The sequence below is a fragment of the Arvicanthis niloticus genome, chromosome 23 (assembly GCF_011762505.2).
Source record: "Arvicanthis niloticus isolate mArvNil1 chromosome 23, mArvNil1.pat.X, whole genome shotgun sequence".
NCBI classification, from domain to species: domain Eukaryota; kingdom Metazoa; phylum Chordata; class Mammalia; order Rodentia; family Muridae; genus Arvicanthis; species Arvicanthis niloticus.
In genome coordinates this window covers 6013704-6031431 of record NC_133430.1, presented here as the reverse complement: position 1 = coordinate 6031431, position 17728 = coordinate 6013704, and the positions used below count along the sequence as shown (strand labels likewise).

At 50.9% G+C, this 17728-nt stretch overlaps 1 protein-coding gene across 3 annotated transcripts; it reads right to left on the bottom strand.

Annotated features, from left to right (window-relative positions):
- Positions 1-5303: 5303 nt before the first annotated feature.
- Gpr132 (G protein-coupled receptor 132) lies at positions 5304-15769 on the bottom strand. Of its 3 annotated transcripts, none has more exons than XM_076920989.1 (4): positions 15684-15767; positions 13375-13490; positions 10493-10584; positions 5304-7703 (listed from the first exon to the last, which is right to left on the bottom strand). In XM_076920989.1, exons 3-4 carry the CDS (start codon positions 10518-10520, stop codon positions 6571-6573), a joined length of 1161 nt encoding a protein of 386 aa, XP_076777104.1. In that variant the 5' UTR covers positions 10521-10584; positions 13375-13490; positions 15684-15767; the 3' UTR covers positions 5304-6570. The 3 variants fall into 3 exon arrangements, with proteins under 3 accessions (XP_076777104.1, XP_076777103.1, XP_076777105.1); XM_076920988.1 differs by having other exon boundaries at positions 13403-13490; XM_076920990.1 differs by lacking the exon at positions 13375-13490 and having other exon boundaries at positions 15684-15769.
- Between the last annotated feature and the right edge of the window lie 1959 nt (positions 15770-17728).

Below are 17728 nucleotides of genomic sequence, written 5' to 3'. Positions count from 1 at the left end.
TCTCAAAGCTTAAGCCTCTCTAAAATATCCGAAGTCTTTCTAAAACCATCTGTCTCTCAATTGTAGGCTTCTGTATAATAAAATAAGTTGAGTAGCCAGGCATGGTAGCACACGCCTTTAATCCCAGCACTTGGGATGCAGAAGCAGGTGGATTTCTGAGTTTGAGGCCAGCCTGGAAGCTCTGTCTCAAAGTGATGATGATGGTGATGAAGAAGAAGAGGATGAGGAGGAAGAGAATGAAGAGGAGGAGGAAGAGCAGGAGATATATACTTTTTTAGTCAAAGAAAGAAAAACGAGGACACAGTTATATTCAAATAAAAACAAAACTGAAGGCCAACAGTATAGATATCAGCATCAGACACTGGGGCTCACAATACTCGGGTCTCTGAGAGCTTCCTTACCACAGGACACAAGTCTACATGCAGGCCAGCCCCAGTCCACTGCTGCTGCTGTCCTTGGAGGTCATCCCATGGTACTAACATTTCCAAAATGTTGGAGTCTTTTCTGCAACTGGCCTGAGTCCTCACCAATAGCCTCCCCAGGCCTCTCCTCAGAAACTACAGCCTGACACACAGGGCCAAGCTCCAGCTGCTCTCATGAACCTCTTTATGTCTTCAAAACCAACACCGCCTCAAAGACCTACCAATTTCTGCTGCCAGCACAAGCTACAGCCTTGGCCCCCTGTGGACCACAGCTTCCGTGTGCTGACACTAAGGAAACACTTCCCAGAAGATTCTGTCCTCAATTTATCTTTTCTCTTCTTAATCACAACGGAGTCTCCAGCCCCAGATCACCAGCATCCATCGTCCCAGCAAAACCAAGTTTTCACTTCTGATCGTGCCTAACTCAGAATATTGTACTAATGACCCGATGGTCTTTGAAGGGCTTCAAACTTCCTTCTGAAGTGCCACAAGCCAGCCCACCGTTGCCCATATTGCTCTCAGTGTTCTTCTAAGGCCCCACAGAGCCGGCCTTTGAGTCCTGAGCACACACTGGCTCTTCCAGCTCAAAGTTCAAATGCTTCCGTAACCCTGTCCTAAGCACATAGCAGGGCTATCACAGCCGTACCCCAAAACCTGGTACCAATTTCTGTCTTGGTTGACGTTTCTATTGCTTTTATAAAACACAAATCAACAAAAGAAAGAAACAAACAAAAAAAAAAACAGCTTGGAAAGTAGAGGATTTACTTTAATTTATAGGCTGTAGTCTATCAATCAGAAAAGTCGGGGCAGGAGTTCAAAGAAGGAACCTAGAGGCAGAGCCTGAAGCAGAGGCCATGGAGGAGTGATGCTTACTGGCTTGCTCTTCACAGCTGGCTCAGCCAGCTTTCTTATGGCACCCAGGACTGCCATCCCAGGGGTGGCACTGCCCACAATGAGTTGGGCCATTCCATATCAATAATCAACCAAGAAAACTTACCCCAGGCTTGCCCACTGGCCATCCTGATGAGGACATTTTTCTTAATCGAGATTCCATCTTTTAGAATGAATCTAGCTTGTGCCAAAGTGACACAAAACGAGCCCACACAACTGTACACAGGAGAAAGCTAAGCCCTCTGTTTCCATGGAACAGCAGCCACTGGTAGAGATCCACTAGTGGGTGCTGTAAGGAAGCAGTCTGAGCAGGGGAGTGTAGTGGTGCACGCCTTTAATTCCAGCACTTGAGAGCAGAGGCGAGCAGATATACATAGCAAGTTTCAGAGTAGCCAAGGCTACATAGAGAGAGCCCCAGCTTGAAAAACAGTAAATAAATAGATACATAAATAAGAAGGCTAAACAAGTCACACAGAGCAAGCCAGTAAGCAGCATCCCTCCATGGCCTCTGCTTCATCTTCCTCTAGGGTCCTGCCCTACGTTCCCTTCACGATGAACTGCAGTCGGAACATGCAAGTTGAAATAACTCCCCACCCCCACCCAAGCTGCTTTGGGTCACGGTGTTTTATTACAGCAACCCTAAGAAACTCCCATTCTCCATCCCTCCTCCACGACCCCCCAGGACGGCATGGTGATCTTCACCATGGCCCACCTCTCACGACTGGACTACAGGTAGGCCAACGAGGGAGGAAAGAAAGGGAGGAGAGAGAGTAGTAGTGTGCAAGAGATAGAGAAAGAGATGAGCAAGGGTGAGAGTGAGCAGGAAAGGGAGGAATGGAAAGAGTATGGCGTGTGAGAAAGGGAAAGAGGGAGGGGTAAATGAATCAGTGACAGAGTGAGTGAGAAAGAAATGAATGAGTGTGTTTGTGGGTGAGTGGGGAGAATGGGTAGGAGTGACTGTGAATGAGTGTGTAAACTAGTGAATGGGTGTGTTTGTGGGTGAATGAGGGGGTGGGTGGGAGTGACTGTGAATGAGTGTGTAAACTAGTGAATGGGTGTGTTTGTGGGTGAATGAGGAGGGTGGGTGGGAGTGACTGTGAGTGAGTGTGTAAACTAGTGAATGAATATGTTTGTGGGTGAATGAGGGGAGAATGGGTGGGACTGACTGTGAGTGAGTGTGTAACCTAGTGAATGAGTGTGTTTGTGGGTGAGTGAGGGGAGAATGGGTGGGACTGACTGTGAGTGAGTGTGTAACCTAGTGAATGAGTGTGTTTGTGGGTGAGTGAGGGGAGAATGGGTGGGACTGAGTGTGTAAACTAGTGAATGAGTATGTTTGTGAGTGAGTGAGGGGGAATGGGTGGGAGTGATTGTGAGTGTGTAAACTCTAATGACTGTGCTTGTGGGTGAGTGAGGAGGAATGGGTGGGAGTGACTGTGAGTGTGTAAACTAGTGAATGAGCATGTTTGTGGGTGAGTGAGGGGGGAATGGGCGGGAGTGACTTTGAGTGTGTAAGCTAATGAACGGGTGTGTTTGTGGGTGAGCAAAGGATGACTGGGAAACTGAGTGAGTGTGTAAACTAGTGAATGAGTGTGGGTGAGGAGTGAATGGATGAGATAGTGACCGAGTGAGGTGTAACTTAGTGAATGAGTAATGACTGCAGCTGAAGGGTTGGAGGAAGTGAGGGTCTGGCCCACTTGTGGTCATGGTAACACCCTGACATGACCTTAATGTGAGAGGAAAAAAGCAGTAGTCAGAAGGTAGCAGACGGGGTTGAGCTTCCTACTCTCTGCCAGCCTGCCCATCACCACTTCTTCAGCTCTCAGGTCCTGGCTGACCCAGGGGTCATATGACCACACAGGCCAGCAGGCACTGGCTTTGGTGGTCACTCTACTGTTCAGAAGGCAGAGCCAGGCACCCCATAGCAAGCTTGCAACAAGTCCCTGGCTAGTTGCCTGGTACATTCCTATATGGACCTGGCCCATACAGGTTGAAGGCTCCGCTGGCTACAGTCCCCCTGGGTAATCACCGCCTTCCTGTTAGGGGCTATGCCAGTGTTGCAGGCTTCAATGTCCAGGCTTCCCAAATCCATCCGGGTCTCCTCAAGCATCTGTTTTCCTTCCTTCCTTTTTCCTTCCTTTTTTTTTTTTTTTTTTTTTGTAAGATTATTGATTATTTATTTAATGTATATGAGTACACTGTAGCTGTCTTCAGACATACCAGATAGTTGTGAGCCACCATGTGGTTGCTGAGAATTGAACTTAGGACCACTGGAAGAGCAGTCAGTGCTCTTTAACTGCTGAGTCATCTCTCTAGCCCCAAGCATCCATTTTCTAACCTCACCTGCATCACTCCCAGGAACCTTCAGAGACACACCCACTCCCGGCCCCACCCTCCTGTCTGTCTCCAGACTTCTAGACTGTTGATTTTAGTTACTTTCCTGATAACCTATAAAAGTGGAAATTCCCAGTTGGGGATTTAGCTCTGTGGTAAAAAATAAAAATGTCTGTGTTCAGTCATGCACACGCGCACACACACACACACACACACACACACACACACACACACACACACACTTGCTTTAGCCTGACTGTGGCCACCTGCCACAGATCTACTGGGAAATCCCTGTGGTGGAGTATGGGTAGTCAGTGGCCACGGTATCACCAGTGGGAACACTTTCTGGGATCTTTTCTCTTTCTTAGTCATTCCAGATTTTGTGCTTCTGTTATAAGTACAATAAACTCCGTTGGCGTTTCCGGTGTCTAGCTCCTCTCCAGTCTGTGTTATTTTGCCTGGCCTTGGGTGTCTGATGTAAGGACCCACAAGGGTAGGAGCCACTCAGGATTCATCGGGACCTCCTGGTCACCTGCCTTCCCCACAGAGGCTGTCAGGCCAGTCCACATGGTCCACACAGGATTCCAATGATACTGTGTTTCTGGGGTGCTGGCCCAGGGGTGACATCAGAGCCTTAAGGCTGAAGGGAGGAGAGGGGCTAAGACAAGTAGAAGCCGCTAGAGAGGGCACCTGAGGCTTGTGGAGGACAGATGGGGGCCCCAGTCCTGCGTGAGGATAGATTACAGCTTCAGAGCAAACAGCCTGTGTTGTACTTGGCGGAAGGGTATGGAAACGGGGGATTGTTCAGCTTCGCTTTGCCAAGGGCAGGACCTACAGCCTGCTTCACCTTCCTGACCTTCACCACTGCCACGTCACATACACTTAGAGTCCCCGTGTTACAAGGGCTCGCCTTCCTGTCCTGGGTTTGACCTTTCAAGTGGAAAAATGTCTGCCTACAGAGGTTAAAAAAAATGTCTCATTTTAAAATGGAAGTAGAAAGGCTTTGGAGTTAGAACAGTTCATAGAGTGATTGCTGTGTAAATGAGGACCAGAGATTGGATCCTCAGCACCCACACAAACAATGGAGCGCAGGGCTGGGCATCGTGGTACGTGCATTTAATCCCAGCAATCGGGAAGCAGAGGCAGGGGCATCTCTGTGAGTTCCAGGCCAGCCTGGTCTACAGAGGACAGCCAGGAACTATAGAGAGAAGAATAAAAACAAAACAAAACAAAAAAAATTACAAACAACCAACCAAAACCAAAGCTGAGGAGGCACAAGGGCAAGCATGGCCGCTGGCCGGTACCACCTCACTGCTTGCAAGGCAGAGACAGGGATCACTGGAGCAACCGGCTAACTAGTCTAGCCAAATGGGTGAGCTCTGGTTTCATCTGGTTTCAGCGTGAGACCCTGCCTCACTAAATAAAGTGGAGAAGTCAAGGAGGATATCAGGTGTCAACCTTTGGTCTTTGTACATGGGACCTCAAGTGTGCACGTGCGTGCATACACACACACACACACACACACACACACAGAGAGAGAGAGAGAGAGAGAGAGAGAGAGAGAGAGAGAGAGAGAGAGAGAGCTCTGCACACACATCCATACCAAAAAATCCAACCAACCAAATACCACTAAAGAGGAAGTTAGAGGCTGATGGCGCATGCTTGTAATCCCACCCTTGGAGGTGGGGACAACAGGATCAGGAAACAACAGGTCATCTCTTCTGTTACTTAGTGAGTTTAAGATCAGTCTGAGGTTCAAGAAACCTTATCTCAAAAACAATAAAAAATACACAGCAGTAAGGAAAGGAAGTGGGGGGTCGAGTTCTGTCTCTGTGTTCTTATTCTCAGTACTTCTTACAAGGAAGAACTGAAGTTAACCTCTGAGGTCACAGTCTCTGCGCAGCATCCGTGATGGATGGACTTCAGGAGGATTAGCCCCTAGGCCCACCAGGCTCAGGGTCCTTGACCCTTGCACTACAAATGTATCAGGAGTTGGGGGTGGGGGGTAGGGGGCGGTGTCAGTCCCAACAGTGAATGACCCAGTGAGGTAGCGGGAAGCAGAAGCACAGGAATGACTCAGCAAGACAAGGCTCTTAAAGCAGAGCCGGGATCTGACTCAGAGTCAACACTGGAGAAAATGGGGCAGAGTGGGGCTTGCTCTTGACTTGCCCTTTCAGAAGCCCCAGCCTATCTCCTCTGTGACATCAAGGCCAGAAGTTGCAAGGCAAAGAAAGACATCTCAGATGCCAGATGTCCCCGTATCTGGTAGCAGCTATACCAACTTCTTCCTGGGGTGTCCACCAGCACTTCCTAATTTAAGTGGTTGAGGGGGTCCCTGGGGAGGAAATACGGGGCTACTAGGGGCTGGAGCAACTGGCCACCATCCTCCATGGCTTCTCTAGAAGACAATTATGTCTACTCAGAAGCAGCCCCCAAAGGGAGCCCTCAGGGTTGGACTTCTATCCTCGGTGACTACCACCATGGTGGTAACCCTGAATGAGTTCATGTCCATCTCTGTGGGAAGCCCCAAGATGAACTGTCTTAGCCACTGGACAATTCAGGACAGCCTAGAAAATAAAGTGCTCTGCCGAGTGCCCTGATGATGGCTGTTGGGAGCCCTGCAGAGCACGCTGCCGATAAAGGGCTCTCCTGCCAGCCACTTGTTCCCCGAGCCCCTGGAAGCCTAGGGATATGACTGGTGCCCATAGCAAGCGCCGCTTCCCGTAGAGGAGAACCTGAAGGTCTTGGACATCTAAGGAACCGACACTTTCAGAGTTAGTGGCCTAAGAAGGAAAAATCAGCAGCGTGTGTTCCAAAAAGGCATCTACAGTGCTGTGGACACCCCAGATGGTGACTCAAAGAACCAGGTATATGTGACTGGGTGCTGGTTTTGAGGCTTAGCATCCTCTCTTGAGGAAGGGTGGGTTTAACAGAGTTCCTCAGGCGGTCTCTCTGGCGAGCACAGTAAACCCAACTCCACCGGCTGTGATCCTGGAAGGCTCGCAGGATCGGGGAAGGTGTATGTGTTTGCAAGGTCCGTGGGAGAGTGTGTCTCCTCAGAGTCCTTTAAGTATGGAGTAAAGTAAGTAGGGTCTGTCTTTGTGGACCACTTCTTCCACCCCATGTGGATTCTGGACACTTCTTGCCGAGAATGGTCTGTGACAAGCACATAGATGATGGGGTCAGCCACGCTGTTGACCGTAGACAGGCACAGAAACACCATAGAGGCCGTGTACAGCCGTCTTTCAAAGGCACACACGGCATCCCTGTCTCCTTGGTAGAAGGAAAAGCTGGCAGCTTTGATGAGCAGCACCACGTGGTAGGGTGCAAAGCAGACCAGGAAGATGGTGACAACTGCAATGGCGGAACGCTTCACCTTGTTTTTCTGTGCGGGACTCAGGCTCTCGCTGAGCTTGATGCTCCTGAAGATCTGGCGATTGGTGAACGCGAGGACGCCGAGAGGGACGGCAAAGCCAAAGGTGAAACGCAGGAAGTGGTAGCTGGCGATCCTACTGTTCATTCTCGGGGGCTCAAAGCAGAAGTTCTTCTCCACTTTCATGTTGAACACCGGATAGTGAACGAGTCCGACGAGAAAAATCACACATGCAGAAATGGTGACGGCAGTCTTCTGGTGGCGGTGGCCTCGGCTCTCCAGCGCATAGACCACGGCCATGTAGCGGTCGCAGGAAATGCAGCAGAGCAGGAGGATGCTGATGTAGATATTGCAGAAGAAGATGTAGGCAGTCACCTTGCAGGCCTGCTGACCCAGGCTCCATCTGTGTTGGTTCTGGATGTAGATGATCCACAGTGGTACGGTGCTGATGTAGAGTAGCTCACAGAGGGACAGACAGAACAGGTAGACGGCTAGCACATTTCTCTGCAGGACTTGCAACAGTGTCAGCCAGGCAGTTAGGCAGTTGGCCGGTAGGCCCAGCATGCACACTACACTGTACACCACCACCAGGACCACTCTGCTCTCCTCGTAGGATACATGGCAGGTCTCAGAGGAGGGTACGGAGGTAGTCTGAAGAATAGAGGCAACCCCCAGTGTGGTGTTTCCTGTGGAACAGAAATGACACAGTGGTAGGAGTTTATGGAACCATCCCGATTCAGGGAGACTTATGATACCAAGAAAAAGTAAGAAGCTGGATGGGTTGGGGCTGGAGAGATGACTCAGCAGGTAAAACAGACTTGTGGCAGACCCTGATGAGCTGAGGTGTTCTCTGAGTTCCACATGTGCACTGTATTCATGATGTGCATGCCTGCTACACATGCACAGTGCACACGCATGCCTGTTATACACGCACAGTGCACACGCATGCCTGCTACACATGCACAGTGCATACGCATACCTGACACACACACAGTGCACACGCATGCCTGCTACACATGCACAGTGCACACGCACACCTGATACACACACACAGTGCACACGCATGCCTAATACACATGCACAGTGCACATGCATGCACATACATGCTTGATATACACACATAGTACACATACATGCCTGTAACACACACTCAGTGGCACATGTATGCCTGCTACACACACAACACATACACAGACTTCAAACTAGACACATCAGGAGTTCAAAAGACTCCACCTGGAGGAAGCCAGTGGGACCAGAGAGTGGTTAGGACAGACACCAACCCCAGGCCTTGACGGATATGGGCAGGTAAGTTCTCTCCACACCCTCTTTCTCTGGCCACAGTGGCCATTGGTGGAGAAACCTTCAGCTATCTTGTGGCTCACATTTGGAGGCCCCAAGGACACTGTCTCCTGGCCCCCGGCTGATATCTGTTCCATGGCCCTGGTTGTCCTGGACTCCCTGGGATCTCAGCTGTCCATACTGTCATCCTCAGCCTGGATGGTTTCCAGGACCAGTCTGGTCATATGAGTGACAGGATGCCAGCTAAGAACTGTACTGCTCCTCAGGTGAGGGCTCCTTGTTAGGAAGGAGACTTGTCCCCACCAGAGTCTGATACTTTCTTAGGCAACGGATATGTTTTCCAGGCTTCCCTTTTAATCCCGATGAAACACACATAGCACAGAACGTTCTCCCCAAGTCCTTCATTCCTCAGCATGCATTTGATTGTCACTAAGGACATTGCTGTGCGGAGCCAAGCCTGTTCCCACCTCTAAAAATCTCCTCAGCCTGCAGACCAAAGCTCTTCTAGAAACACACACACACACACACACACACACATGCAGTCTCTATAGAGAGGCCTCACCCAAATGGACTCATCGATGCAGGTTTAGTCTACTGAACATACTATGTTCAAGGTTCACTCACATCATAGGATGTGTCAGAACGTCTCTTCTTTTTAAGACAGACTCGCCTCCCACAGTGACTATCCCACAGTGAACATACACAGACTCTTTGATACTTGTCATGTGTGCACGGAACCTAAGCTGCTTGCCACCGCTGGACTGTTACAAGCATTGTGAGCATTGGTGTCCCCGACTTCTGTCCCTGCTGTCTCCTTTTTGGGTACACCCAAAAGTGAGCTTGCTGGGTCACGTGGCCACTGTGTTTACTCCGAGGAAGCCTGTGCTACTTTCGAGTGCCTTCTCCGCTTTGCAGCCTCATCCGCAGAGCTAGCCAGCTTCTGCTTTTATTTTTCTTCCTTTTTGACAGCGGGTGTGAGGCACCTTCCTCCCACAGCCTAGGAGCCCTGCCTCACCACTCAGAGACATGCTGTTATCACATCAAAATAGAGAAAGTGAGGTTGAGGTTCCAGAGGTGGTGAGCTGCCTTGGGGCCCAGTGCTAAATCCTGGCATCAGAACCTGTGTGGAGCCAGCGGGCAGTGAGGGTGAGGAATGAGCCCATAGACTCTGTAGGTGTTTAGACAGCTCCTTACCTGGGCAGCTCTCTTCCCAAACACTCTCAGGCAGGCATGGGAGTCTGTTACCCCTCCCTGGTTCAGATGCCCCTCTGTCCTGCTGCCCTGTCTGTCTCATCGCTCAATCTCAGTTTAGGTGCCCTATCTCTGTACCCCACCGCACCCCACCCTATCCACACACCATGCAGTTTTACTGAAAACTGCAAGGAACACAGTCTGGGACCAACCTGCAGCCTTGCTTTTCCTGGTACCACACGGAACAGCTACAGACTCCCTGGCATGGCTCTGCCTGCTCAGGCCCATATGAGCCTTTGGATCTTCACTGTGGACACTGGGTCCTGCCACATACACCATCTGAGGATGAGTGTGGCTTCACAACCCCGAATCCTTGCAGGTTACCTTAGAAACACCTCCCTGGGGTAGGGAGGAGCTTCTGGAAAGAAAAGGAGGGTAAGGATGGTGGCATCTTGGAAAGCCATGGGAAGCTCCTGATCAACTGCTTACTGGGACCTCCTGAAAGCTCTCTTGGGCCACAAGATGGCTTGTGACTCAGCATTTGTCACGGTCACAGAAAGTATACGTTCAGAGTGCAAAAGATCTCCTCACTCCTGTGCCTGGTTTTCTCTAGCACTTGTCAAAACAATTATGAACCAAGTGAGTATGTCTTGAGTTCTACTGATGATTGATTGATTGGTTGATTGATTGATTGAGATAGTCTCTGGTCCCCAGATGGGTTAACAGGTACTATTTAGCATGTGTCGCTTACTGTACATGGTTTTATGTGATGGTAGATTAAATCCAAAGCTTCATGCTCACAAGAGCTCTAACCAACCGAGCCATATCCCCAGCCCCTTGCATCTGGAGTTTTTGATGGAGCAAGTCTGATTCTGTTTTTATTATAGGAGTCTGCATGTTAGGTTCTGAATGATGAGACCGAGGGTACCACATAGGAATTCTTGTGGGCCTTCTTCAGTGTCTCAGTTAAATGAGACTCTCTCACCTGCTGCATTGGTGGGTTCTGATCTCATGGTGGCTCCTGTGTGAGCTCAATGGATTCCCCTTGCGAAGGTGGCTCTGACAGCTTAAAATGACCTGGAGAAAGAGTGTGTTGAAATGGAGTTAGGTGAAAATGCAAACAAAACAAAACAAAATAAAAGCCAATGAGAATAAACCATCCAGCCAGCCACCCACCCACACATCTATCCATCCATCCATCCATCCATCCATCCATCCATCCATCCACCCAGCCACCCAGCCACCCAGCCATCCAGCCATCCAGCCATCCATCCATCCATCCACCTATCCACCTACCCATCCAGCCATCCATCCACCCACCCACCCATCCAGCCATCCAGCCAGCCATCCAGCCAGCCATCCAGCCATTTATCCAGCCAGCCAGCCAGCCAGCCATTTATCCATCCATCCATTCATCCATCTATCTGTCCGTCTGTCCGTCTGTCCATCCATCCACCCATCCATCCATCCATCCATCCATCCATCCATCCATCCACCCATCCATCCATCTGTCCGTCCGTCCGTTCATCTGCCCATCCATCCACTCATCCATCCACCCATCCAGCCATCCAGCCATCCAGCCATCTATCCATCCATCCATTCATCCATCTATCCTTCCGTCCATCTGTCCATCCATCCGTCTGCCCGTCCGTCTGTCCATCCATTCATCCATCCATCCACCCATCCATCCATCTGTCCGTCCGTCCGTCCGTCTGCCCATCCATCCACCCATCCATCCATCCACCCACCCAGCCAGCCACCCACCCAGCCAGCCAGCCAGCCAGCCAGCCAGCCAGCCAGCCAGGCTGTTGCAATGCCAGTCATCCCAGATTGACTCATTCAACAAAGAGTCTAGAGCATCCCACAGTCAACAAAAGGTAATGCAGTACAGACAACCAGGCACCAGGGAAGCCGGCGAGCATCAAAGCATCACCCTGGATACCATAGTTAAGAACATTATTTGTTGGTTATAGTTGGCAAAGCTGATGGCACCTGAGCTTCCTCGGAAGAATTAAGATGAGCTCCCAAAAGGCCAAGAAATGCAAAATAGGCACGAAGAAAGGTCTTTTTGTTTTATTGTTGTTTTGTTTCAACTTGTTTTGTTTTTCTGCCTATCAGGTTGACAAAAATAACTAAATTCAGTGTTCCGGAGACTGAAGACATGGCACCCTGAAGCTACGTGATGGGATGGTCACTGGGTACAAATATTTCAGAGCCCAACTTTGCCGTCAGTTTTCAACAAACTTAAGAAAGTTTAACTTTGAACGTGCTAAAATTCCTCCTAGGGAATTCTTTTCTCCTGATTAAATAATGACCTAAAAAGTTACGGGTGTGACCTGCCTGCCCACCTGCTCCCCCAACACACATGGCTGCCCTTCAGTCAGGCAGATTACCACAGTATTTGCCCAGAGCACACTGGGCCTTTGGGAGTGGCCTTTGGAATCCTATGGAAGCCAGTCCAAGTGAGGCTGAGCCCACAGACATCCACGTCAAGCCCTGGAGCCTCACAAGTCGGCACCAGTTCCTAGCTCCCCTGCTTCCTTCTCAAGAGTCTCTGAAAATAACAGGAGGGTAAACGGTTCACCTGAGATTACAGAAGGTCACTGACTTCTGAAGAAGTTTAAAGTAGTGCCTACACTAAAGAGAGGCAAAGCCAGAAAGGGCAAGAGCCACTGCCAAGCATTGTCCCTCAGCAGGTTCCTTGCATCACCCCACCAAGCCTTGACCTGCTGAGCACCAGGACAGGTGTCCGTCTGTCCCTCTGGGTCTCAGCCTTGAGCAGGCTGTGGGCCATAACGGCTTGCTGGTCCCTCTCTGCTCTACCTCTGGCTCAGCAAACTTCTGCTCCTTCCAAATTCAAAACACCACTAATCATAACCCACCACCACCACCACCCCATTCTAGCAAGTGAGCACGTGACTGCAAGGAGCAGTGCCTGGAGCCTGAGTCTGAGCTGTGAGAGGCCTGCACCTCCCATCCCTGCAATTAGAGTTCTGTAAAGCCAGCTGCAGAGCCAGTCTGGGGCAGGTCTGTCCCCTACGGGGGCTGCACCATGTTCATCCTAAACACCCAGCAACCCTGAGTGTGGGGAAGGAGGAGGTGTTCAGTGTTCAGCCACTGTGTAGAAGCCAGAGGAAGCAAGGGCTCAACAGAAAACGTGACATGCACTTCCCTCCTGAGGTGAGGATGCTCTGTGGGAAACTGCCATCGCTGCAGGTCACATCCCTGTCACCTGTGGACAGAGCTTGGCCAGGGAGACAGAGCAGGCTATTGGGGTTAACTGCTCAGCCTAGACAGAACAAAACAGGGCTGTGATATCTGCCTATGGGTCACGTTGCTAACCCTCAGGTAAGTGTTGGGTCATCAACACTTACAATCAAAGAGGATTAACTGTGAGGCTAAGGCTAGAGCAGCCTGCACTGGGACACCAAAGAGAGGAGGGCTCTTAAATTTCTATACTACAGTGGGGCCCCTCACCATGGCTGTTCTTGGGTAGCTGACGGAGCTCTTGGCCTTGTATTCTTGTCATCCTTTGTGCTGAGGGCAAGTCATGCTCGTCCCTTTCTCAACCTGACACTTCCTTTTTAGCTGTCTGTCTTCTCTGTGCTAAAGGGTCTCCCTCAGAACATTCAGAGCCTCTCCCTTTCCTGTCTAAGCTCCGAGGGTCCCTAACCTGGCCAGATAAGTTGTTGTGGCCATCTTGCAACAACTAGACTATTTCGTCCACAGGAAGGGACAAGTGTCGTCAACAGTCCCACGCTCCAAGATAGTCTTCTCTCAGAAGTGCAGCTGGGCTAGACCATCTTATGAATCCCTGAACTGAGTATGGATGTGGAAAGATGAGGAAGAAGAGAAGGATCCTTGTACCTGTCTTCTCCAAGAAGCAGACACTGACCTCTCTGTTTGTCGTGGGGGGCTGGCCTGGCTGTGGGTAGTGACTTTTCCTCTTGATATCCTGGGCCTTCTTCAGTGCTGTGTGTCATCTGTGAGAGAGTTGGAAGTGGCTGACCCCTGAGGGTAGAAGATCATGGCCTGCTTCCCTCAGGACTCGGCAACAGTGTGCCCCCAAACCTTCTGAGAACGTCCTATTGTTCTCATGAGGCCCACCACATCCACAAAGGCCACACCCCCACATAGTTTACCACCATGTTCGTGGTGTCTGCTTGACCTGGCGGACTCCACTACTCAAAGGGACCTATAGCAGCCTGAATGCCATCAAGTGTCTGGTGGACAAAGTGCAGCACAACTGGAATGCTGACCTTAGCACATCACTTGTAGCCACCAGGCTGCGTGGTGAACGGGCCCACGGTCCCCAGATGTCCTCCTCTACCTGTCCTAACTCCCAACTGTGTCCCTGCTTCCCCTTGTCCACCAATCCTCAGACTCGTGAGACCTTATCCAGCCTGTCTTCAAACCACACCTTCCTGGTGGCCACCTGGCTCCCAGCATCCTTTCCACTCCCACCCTCCTGTCTTCAGCCTTCGATAGAGCCAGTCTCACACCCTCTCCTCAGTAGTTTCATCTTTGAAGAAGAGAGGTACTTGGAGTCACCAGGACAAGCGCAGGCAACAAGCCACCTGTGATGCCTATGGTCCTTGAGCCCTGTGCTCTGCCACCACTGATGACAGTCCTGTCAGTCTCTTGACTGTGGAGCTTTTTTAGCAGACAGGAAGGCACAAAGGGAAGACATACTTTGTCTCTGCCACTCGGAAGGGTGAACTGTACGCCAGGGTGGCCCATCGAGTCACCAGCACACTGCGCCCCATTTCTCCACCACAGGAACTTCTGGTTGTTTTGGTTGCTTCGGTCTTTCACTTTCCCACCCTCCCACAGGCTTCTCTGGGGCCAGCGGGAAACAGCTCAGTGGTAAGTGCTTGTCACACAAATGTGAGGACCTGTATTTGGGTCCCCAGAACCCACATAAATGCCTAGTTCCTGTGGCAGCCCACCTATAATTCCACCCTCAGAGGGTAGAGATGAGATCCCCAGAGCAAGCCAGCTAGGAAGAGTAGCCACATCTGTAGACTCTGGGCTTGAACGAAAGACCCTGAGGCCTCAAGGAAGAAAGTGGAGGAGCGACTGGGGATAGTTTTGAACATCAATCTCTGGCCTCCACATTCACGTGCGTGTATACATGTATGTGCCCATACACATGGAAACACACACACACACACAAACACACACGCACACATACACACACACATACAGAGAGAGGAGAAATAGATGAGAAAGAGAGAGAGAGAGAGAGAGAGAGAGAGAGAGAAGAGAAAAGAAAGGCAAAAAAAAAAAAAAAAAAAAAAACCATTATCCTCATTTCTGTCCTCAAACTCAGAATACTGACTCAGATTCAGAACACCGTTTGGCAGGGACTGTTAAGTTACTAGTGTCAACTCCACATCATGTGGATGTGGGGGCCCATCCCCCACACCACGCTTCTCATCAATGCACATTTCAGTTTGACTGATGTCTAAGCTGCAGCTACTTCTCCTTCCCACCTCTCCTCGGGGTATCTCCGTTCTTACCCCTCTGTGTGGTTAACCCCCTAAGACATTGCGCCATGTGTCCTTATCAGTAAAACCATAACAACTGCTCACAGACCTTAGTGGCTAACCTGAATACTCCATGAATCTGCCCTCACAAATCTAGTAGAAGTCACGAGATCTCCTCTGCCAGGCACTCCAAATGCCTGGCCCCAGGAGTTGCTTAGTGGCCAGCCCTAGGATCTAGCCCCATGACCAGACAGCCTATCCCAGTAGAGCCCCACCGTTCATCCCTCCTCAGAACCGGCCTCTAACCCTAGGTAACTCCTAGGAAGAGGAACCCCTAGCCCCATCAACCATACTGTCCAGGATGTTCCCAAGGCCTTCGTGGCGCTCAGTTCCCTGTCAGAGGAAGTCCAGTCCTTCCACTTTCCTCTGTATCTACAGTTGGGGTAAATATCTTCCAGAAGCACGCAGTAGGTTGAGGAAATGGCAGTCTGATAATACGCTATTATCCCTGTTCTCCTACACAGGTGGGCATGGTACCCTTGAGTTCCCTCTTGGGGACAGGCCTTGGTTAAACACTTTGGGCCAAGCCACAGTATTATAGCGTCAAATCACATTTTTCTCAGTAACCCACTGTGGAGGGCCTGGCCTCCCAGACCCACTCCCCAGATCTAGGATCCACTGACTTACCCAAGCCCGTCCCGAGGCAGCACAGAGCAGACCAGTTCTGAGGCAGCACTGAGCAGCCCTCTGCAGGCCCAGCTGAGAGGTTTCAGGAAGTAATGGGGGGGCCTGAGCATGCTCACTCCGAAACTCCCCTAACCACAACTCAGGCTAGCGTAAGGCTTACATCACGGTGATGGCAATGGGTTGGGATGACAGAAAAACAGCTCCAGACCTGTTTGACCTTGCTCTGATGATGGCTCTGCTCAGGAACCGAGAACTGAGAGATGGGGGCTCAAATGGCCCTGCCGGGCAGCTCCACATGGACTGGCCCCCACCTGCTCCCCAGTCAGGCAGGGCAGGTCCCATCACCAGTTCTTTACATCCCAGTCCTGGCCCTGGATACTCCTGTGCCAGGAGGTCACTGGTTGACACTGGTCCCTGTTGGAAAACCCACCTGGTGCCCTGCATGCAGTCTACCATGAACCTGATCATCCAGGCCGATCCTTTCCTGGGGGCAGAGCCCTCAGGGGTACAGCTCCACCTCAGCTCTGTCTGAGAAACCATCCTTCATTTCAGATCATAGCCTTCACCCAGGAGCTCTATAAGTGCTTTTTCTCTCTCGTGAGAGCCACATGAACAAGGAGAGTAAGTAGGTGGCCTTACTGGGGCAGCCGCTACACTCTCAGCTACAGGGCTGCTCGGGCTGATGGCCACAGCAGACCCCTGTGACCCTGGGCTCATACAACTTACATCCAAATGTAACCCACTTTCTCTGGGAAAAAAAAAAGTTGATGTGTTCATAAAAAGATAAAGAGATAAAGAGAATGTGTTCTGTGGGTTTGTGGAGAGGTATGGGGGAAGGGGATGTCTCAGCAGGCCCATGCAGAGGCATCTCTTCCCCCTGAGAGACCAGTCACACACTGGAATAGCATAGAATAGAGTTTATTCAGGGTATGGGGAGGGGAGTCAGGAGGGTAGTAGAGGCAGAGAGAGAGAGAGAGAGAGAGAGAGAGAGAGAGAGAGAGAGAGAGAAGAGGCCTGCCATGAGCATGTGGAGAGAGGGGGAAAGAAAAGGGGGGCGAGGGGACAGAGGGATCAGAGAGCAAGAGATCAAGAGAGAGAGGAGGGGAGCCAGGCGGTGGTGGCGCACGCCTTTAATCCCAGCACTTGGGAGGCAGATACAGGTGGATTTCTGAGTTCGAGGCCAGCCTGGTCTACAGAGTGAGTTCCAGGACAGCCAGGGCTACACAGAGAAACCCTGTCTCGAAAATACCCCCAAAAAGAGAGAGAGAGAGAGAGAGAGAGAGAGAGAGAGAGAGAGAGAGAGAGAGAGCAAGAGAGAGAGGAGGGGGCAAGCAGCCCCTTTTATAGTAGACCAGGCCTACCTGGCTCTTGCCAGGTAAGTGTGGGGGTGCAGTTTAGACAGAATGCTAACAAAAGTCTGGTGGCCACTGCTGGTTCCCACTGCTAACTTAACCACACCCAACCCAAAGGCTGGCTCTAGGCTTGAGGGTGTTGGTCCCTTCCTTAACAGCTCCCAGTGTCCTCAAAACTGAAGGTGAAGCTGGCCTTGGTAGCCTGTGTACAGTTACACCTTCAGAAGAGCTAACTGAGGAAGCAGAGCTTCACAGAGCATTTTGAAAGGTCGTGACCCAGATGGCAGATCCCTGCACAAGTCCTAAGACAGGAATTCCTTACTTTGCTCCCTGAGAGTCATGCCAGGCTTAAGGCTGTGAGGCTGGAGGCCTCTTTCTCACCCCACCCGTAACAGACATTTACATATTTGTGTGGGTGGCAGTGTAGTCCCTAGAAAGTCGGCCGTCAGGGGTGTGGGGCAGGCAGCTGGCATGCGGGCCTGAAGACAGTCCATCTTAACTCTCTGAAAGCAGCTGTTCGTGAGCCGTGACCTTCAAGGAATCTAGTGCACAGTAAGGTCCTCCCTGGGCTCTGACCGTGATGCCACTGCCCCCACACTTGACCACTCCTGACCACGATGCCACTCATACCTGACCTCTGGAGGGCAAAGGGGGTTGATGGCTCTGACACAAGTGGACATGGCCTTCTGCAAC